Source organism: Sapajus apella, unplaced genomic scaffold (genome assembly GCF_009761245.1).
Source record: "Sapajus apella isolate SASKATOON/1434 unplaced genomic scaffold, GSC_monkey_1.0 scaffold67, whole genome shotgun sequence".
Classification (NCBI taxonomy): domain Eukaryota; kingdom Metazoa; phylum Chordata; class Mammalia; order Primates; family Cebidae; genus Sapajus; species Sapajus apella.
The window spans coordinates 5,742,285-5,749,304 of NW_022437007.1; the positions used below are offsets into that span (position 1 = coordinate 5,742,285).

The following is a 7,020-nucleotide window of genomic DNA, read 5'->3' on the forward strand; positions in this document are numbered from 1 at the left end:
AAAAAAAAAAAAAAAAAAAAAAAAAAAAAAAAAAACTTCATAAACAAATGAGAATTTCTAGAAAAGTTTAAGTAATAGCTATTATAGTACTAAATCAAGTCTATAACCAATATAATAGATCCTACAGTTTAGTGAAACTTCCTTTAATTTTCTTTTCAATTGCATTACACATGATTTCAAATAATTTTCATGATAAAATATTTAAATGAGCCATATATTTTCCTAAATACAAATTGTTAAAGATGTTTCCTCAGTGTTTTAAAATCAACACATCTAATTATTCTTTTTCTTTTCCCTTGTCTAGCTTTTGAGTATTTCTAAATAAACACAGAACAAATTTATACTGAGTATTCTCATATTGTGTTCCTTTCCAACACCCAGTATTGTTGATGGATTATATCACAGTTCTTACATGTCACATTTCTATTTATACTTGGCAGGGTCATACTGACTTTTTTTTAAGAGTTCTTATTTAACTTGTGGTCAAATATGACTCTAAGATCTTTTTTTGTTGTTGTTGTGCTGTTAATAATTCTGCTTTTAGGGCTGGGTGTGCTGGCTCATGCCTGTAATCCTAGCACTCTTAAAAAGCCCAGGTGAGTAGATCACTTGAGGACAGGAGCTCGAGACCAGCCTGGCCAAACAGTGAAACCCTGTCTCTACTAAAAATACAAAAAATTAGCCAGGCATGGTGGTGCACACCTGTAATCCCAGCTACTCAGGAGGCTGAGGAACAAGAATAGCTTGAGCTCAGGAGGTGGAGGTTGCAGTGAGCAGATCATGTCATTGCACTCCAGCTTGGGTGACAGAGCGAGACTGTCTTAAAAAAAAAAAAAAAAACTTTTTTTCAATTAAAAAAATCTGCATTTAGGTAATTCATTTTTTCACCCATTTGAAAATCAGCTTTCATCCAGGAGGGTCATTTTAAAAATTGACTCTTATTTTCTGTAAATGCCAGGTGCCCTAATCTACTGTCTCTTAGAAACAATATAAATATCTTCTTGAGTCTATAAGTATTACTCACTACTTATCCTTGGGACCCTGCTATAGAAACTTCAGCTGATACAAAACCACCAATCATTACTGTATAGTTTGGGACAACTCAACCAATCAATAGTATATTTTAAATCATATTTCTCTAATCTGTGGATGAAAATTTTATCTGAAATGGAATTTAAAAAAAAAAAGATCAGAGCCGGGCGCGGTGGCTCAAGCCTGTAATCCCAGCACTTTGGGAGGCCGAGGCGGGTGGATCACGAGGTCAAGAGATCGAGACCATCCTGGTCAACATGGTGAAACCCCGTCTCTACTAAAAATACAAAAAATTAGCTGGGCATGGTGGTGCGTGCCTGTAATCCCAGCTACTCAGGAGGCTGAGGCAGGAGAATTGACTGAACCCAGGAGGCGGAGGTTGCGGAGAGCCGAGATCGCGCCATTGCACTCCAGCCTGGGTAACATGCGTGAAACTCCGTCTCAAAAAAAAAAAAAAAAAAGATCAGAAATGGAATTTTTTTCTTTTTTTAAAAGAAATGCTTGATATAGTCCTACATATCTACTGCAGGTCTTTAGACTCATTATCAAAGAAAGAAATTATATGTTTTAAAGTTATTATCTCTTATAACAACGTAGTTTGGGGGCTATATAACTAAATGTGGCACAGTGAGAAATGGCTGACAGCAATTGAGTTTTATAAAACATCCCTAGACTCAAGAAGGAACTAAAATGAAGAAATAAGCAAGCAAACAGGCAAAGGTTAAAAAGTGTCAGAAAAACCTGCAATTTTTTCTAGCATGGCTGAGTTCCTGGCTTAAATAGATAACCAAGAAGAAATTCAAGAATACACCTGACATTCTGACTACAAAGTTGACTAGGAAGAATTAAAGTAGTTCTATGCTTGGTTGTTGATGCCTTGACAGTAATTAAATAATTGAAAATAGAAGAGAGGGGGAAAATGGAGATGGTAGGGATGAATAGTGGCAACTAGATAAAGCAATGATTTGACTGGTAAAGAGCAGATGCTGATGGTAAAGAAGATACCCAGAAACAAAATACAGCAGGAAAAGCAACTTGAAAGCATCATGGGGGAGACAGGAGGCAAATATACACTTACTTTAAAAAAGTCCAAATCCCAAAAACAGTAGTGCAAATGAGGAAGTGCTAAAATATCTTTAAAGAAGATTGGGAGTGGGCAAATAAGTGGCAAAATGATTATTAAAACAAATCTGACTGCTTAACACTGCTTCCAAAATAGTTCACTCATAAAAACCTACAACATTTTTTAGACTCATGTAGATGTATTAATTACATCACTACCTTTGCATATCATTTTAACAAAATAAAATACTGCATAGAAAACATATATATAGATACAGATGCTTACTTGTATGGTTTCTGTGGCAAGATGCTGATCCGAGTCTTGTCGAGTATCTTTTTCAGCTTGTTCCTTCCTCCAACAGTGTTGGCTTTACTTTTTTTGTTCACTTTTTCAAGTCCTATCACCTGTTCTACATCTACAGCAAGATCTGGAATGGAGTAGCGACTGGCCTTTTTGATGTCACCAATTTTAGGAAGGTGGGGGGCACCATTTCTTTTCTCTTCTGACAACCTTGTTAGTAGTTCTTTAAATACTAAAATAACAACAGAAACACCATATAATGGCAATTATAAGTTATCAGAACAATTCTAAAGCAATTGCGGAAGTTGGAAATATATGAGAAGTACAGACTTCAGTTATCAAAACTGCAAACCTGTAGAAAAACAGTATCACAGTAAATGAATCACACCAAATCTGCTTGGTATGTTGCTCTATCAAAGTAAGTTTTAAAAGAGTCTTTAATCTGTTAAGTATTTTAGTATTTATCAATAAAAGATTTCAGTTATCAATAAAGGCATAAATTAAAAATACTTTTTATGGTCAAGTCAGATTTTTATTTAGATCTAATCTATGCTTTTACCACATATGCTTTCTTATGATGTTTGAAATACTGAAAAAAAGACCAAAAGGAGAAAAATGAAAGTATGCAAAATACTTACCAAATAAATTGGTTTTCACAGTGATAGATAAATGTGTGTTATTTCTAAGAATTTCCATGGCTTTTGACAGCTGAATATTTTCAAAGTTTTGGCCATTTACTTCTAATATCTAAAAATGAAATTATAAAATTAATGTATCAAAAAAAAACAAAAAAAAAACAGACACCAAAATTAAATCTGAGATTAGAAATAGCATACCTGATCCCCCCGTTTCAAGCCTGCTTCGGTTGCTTTGCTACCTGAATCTACACTGTCAACAAAGATTCCAAATCCCTTCTCAGAGCCTCCAAGTAAGATAAAAGGCAATGGAGCTTCTCGGGATGGTTTTGTTAACGTCATCAATCTTCTTTTTGCTTTAGCAGCACATGCAATATTTAACAGCCTTAGGTGTCCACCCATTTTCTATAAGAGTTCAGAAACAGTCGTGTCAACTCAAAAACAGGCTGAATAAAATGAACTTGAAGCTGATCTTAAAACAAAAAACAAAAAAACAAAAAACAAATATTACCTCTCTTTCCAGATTATTTTCAAATTCTTCTAAAAATCGAGTCATTGCAGGGTCTCCTTCAAAGTCATTGAAGTGATTATTTACCCACAATAATACTACCCGTGTAACCTGAAAAACCAATTATTTTAAATAAATTTCCTTTTTAGTGCCAAAAATGTGATTAAAGTCATTCCAGAAAAGATATCCAACTTTCAAACATTTACCTAATAATAATAAATAGGAAAATAAATGAACAATAATAAAATCTTCCATGAGGATGACCTTCTGAAAATATATTTTTTTACTCTGAATATAGACTTCATGTTGCCTTGCCAGGAATGGTTCTGAGTCTGAGGGTATTTAACATAAAATTTGTCTAACTTTCAAAATGCATTTGAAACAGATCAGAATAAAAGAAAGGTATAATAAAACCAAAATCAGCTAATACAAAAGACAGAAACTAGAAACTAAAGGTAGAAAAACTGACTAGACAAAGAGAATGAACACTTTTAAGCCTAGAAAGCTCTGTAAGGGTACAGAATAGAAAAGGAAGGAGATAAGACAATGTAGTTTATCATCCAATCTGTCCTTAGAGCTCTAGGTGGTCCCCTTAGAATTACAATCCTAGGGCCTACAGAGAGTGATGACTGTCATGAAATGCTGCTCTGGTGCCAATTTAAAAATTGTGACTTTTATCTGGTGTACACTTTAATACCAAACTAGGAAATGCAGATTCCTATGGAATCTAGATGTTTATGTTTTAACATACTCCCAACAGAACTTTAAAAATGTTTAAACATTTGGTGGCCAATTTACTGGCCTTTGCATTTAAAGAAAAAAGACATTTCTGAGCCTGAACTAATATTCAGTATCTTTTTTTTTTTTTTTTTTTGCTTAAGTACATTCTTGTATTTCATTACATTAATCTGGACATAACTGCTGTGACAAATTTAAACATTAAAGTATCTTTAGGTTTACATTTTAACATTCCATATTTAACAGCCAAAACAGAATATATTTCCAACCTTATCCCTGAGGCTCGGGTCATTAAACCACTCCAATAACTTTTTGCCCACTTCCATTGGGCTAGAAAGAAAAGTTCTATAGGTCAACAGAAAGTCTTCTATGAATGTTGGATCTACTACTGAATGCTCTTCCACCAAATGCATTGTTAACCTTTCTGAGGTGCCCTGTAACAAAGAAAAGGTTTAATTAATATACATATATATATATATATATATATATAAAACATTTATATGGGACCGGGATTTCAAACATTCAACATAAAATGAACTGGGTAGTAATATAGTCAACAATTAATGAAGTTGCTATTCATCAGGAGATCATACATAAAGACTTTTCACAACTGATAACCTTTAAGAGATATGCTTAAAAATGAAAACATCTGAAACTGCCACAACCGATACTACCAAAAACATTCCTTTCCTTGGGAAGGGGGAGTGGTCCTGTGTCCTACCTTGATGACAATGTGTCCCTTTCTTGTTCCAGTTCGATCAAGTTCTCGGTGTTCTTTCACCATAACAATCTCTCCTTCCTCTTCAACTTTTTGCATGTTCTTTTCTACTTGGTTGAGAATACGGCAGTAATCTTGCTGGGCTATGCAGACAAACTGGAATAAAACATAAGTCACATGTTAATGATAAAGTGCTTGCAAAAGACCTAGCAGTACTAATAATTCAGTTTTAATTATTTAAAACTGACATTTTTCCCTGTCTTTCCCATACTTTCTAAATTAATGCTGTAATGAACCTTAATCAGACATCTCTACTTTTAATGTATTTCTCCCTTGGTCAAGGAAAGTTTCAATTTTAGAATATTTATATGTATTTTATATCCAAAATCCTAACAATTTTAAAAATCAAAAGAAAAAATTTAGAACAGTGCTTTTTCATGCTCCTTTCACAATTAAAAAAACATTGCAGTGGGGGGAGTGGAATTGTAGGAGAATAGATGTAAAAATTTAATTATCATTTAGTGAATTAAGATACAGACATTCAAAGATACCTATGGAGTAGATATATTAATTTGCTAATTATACTGATGAAACATCATTTTAGAAAGCTTGTTAAAAGAAGGTCAAAACACAAACCACGTATGTGTTATAGCTCAAATAATTTTCCTTATAACTGGTATTAAGGGTAATCCTTGTTCTTAAAGAAAAAGTTAACAATAATGCATATCAAGTCATTACTTTCCCTGACCCCAAATATAAAAAATTTCAGGGCTTAGGGCAAACCACTTAAGAAATTACATTTCTTAGTAGATTTAAAGAAAGTTAATGAATGAATGATAGAAATCACTTATTATACAAATTAACTAGAGGTCAGTGAGGAGACAAGAGATCATCTGGAAATGGAAAGCGGCATGGTATTTCTTTTTCTCCTTTAGTGTGAAGAAGATGGAAAAGGCGATGATTAAATTACATTGTAAATAAGATAAAACATGATGCAACCACCTGAAATCATGATTTCATAGGGTACTTACAGCTCTGATAATACATTATTCTTTTTATGTTGCTCATGTTACATTAATTTTTAAAAAGATACAATACTAAATATTTTAATAATCATAATGACAACATCTGCATCATCACCACCAACACCATCATACTGTGGCAGCCTTATGGAACTTTTTCAATTCATCCTTCTAATCAAACCATGAGGAAGGTGCTATTATCACCATTAGACAGAGGAGTAAACAGCCCGATGTCTCTTAACTACATGTTGGCTATTTTAAAATAAATTATACATGCACATCAAAATCTTGGAGGGAAATAAACTATTAATAGTATTTCTGAGCAATGCAAATTGTGAGTGACTTTCATTTTATTTAATGTCTTTCTATATTTTTCATGCTTTCTGCATGATCAATAGGTTTGTTTTTTAAGTAGAAGCAGCAGTTCATAAGAGGAACACCATATTGCAGGATCACGTTTCTCCCAGAGTTGGCTAATCTCACCAATTTTTCTATTAAGCATTTTGAAGAAAAAGTTAAAAATTAAAAGATGAAGTTTTTTTTGTACTAGTAATTATGCATACTTTAATTACTTTAAAAATACCTTTAGAGCTCTGATATTACATTTTTAAAATATTGCTTATAGTATTATGCTAATTTTATAAACTGTTAACATTATTTCTGAGTAATTTCCTTAATACTGACCATAGATGTGTAACGTTTCGAAATATATGATCCTTAGTTTCTTATCTAAAAAATATTTTATTTCTTTGTACACATCAACAAAATTATTCCCAAATACATGTAAGAGATTTAGAAAAGTTTTATTTCCAGATAATTTTAGGTGTTCTTTCTTATGCTCAGTTTTAGAGAACATAATTAAATACTCATTTTCTCATTTATCTTCTAAAAAAGAAATATATCCCTGAATTCAACTGAATAAGTAGATACAAGGGGAAAATGTTTTTTGAAGAGAAATGTACTAAAATTAATCTTCTTGACTAAAGATTTTTTTAAATTAGAAT

General features: G+C 32.5%; 1 protein-coding gene across 18 annotated transcripts in view; it reads right to left on the reverse strand.

Moving 5' to 3' along the window:
* RAPGEF2 (Rap guanine nucleotide exchange factor 2) overlaps window positions 1-7,020 on the reverse strand; it is a 249,448-nt gene that overhangs the window by 24,492 nt on the left and 217,936 nt on the right. For all 18 annotated transcript variants that reach the window (XM_032248533.1, XM_032248534.1, XM_032248532.1 and 15 more), the window contains 6 exons: window positions 4,998-5,150; window positions 4,546-4,710; window positions 3,542-3,649; window positions 3,232-3,435; window positions 3,034-3,142; window positions 2,381-2,627 (listed from right to left, as the gene is read on the reverse strand). In XM_032248533.1, coding sequence (XP_032104424.1) covers window positions 2,381-2,627; window positions 3,034-3,142; window positions 3,232-3,435; window positions 3,542-3,649; window positions 4,546-4,710; window positions 4,998-5,150 — 986 coding nt within the window. The remainder of the gene's footprint in view (window positions 1-2,380; window positions 2,628-3,033; window positions 3,143-3,231; window positions 3,436-3,541; window positions 3,650-4,545; window positions 4,711-4,997; window positions 5,151-7,020) is intronic.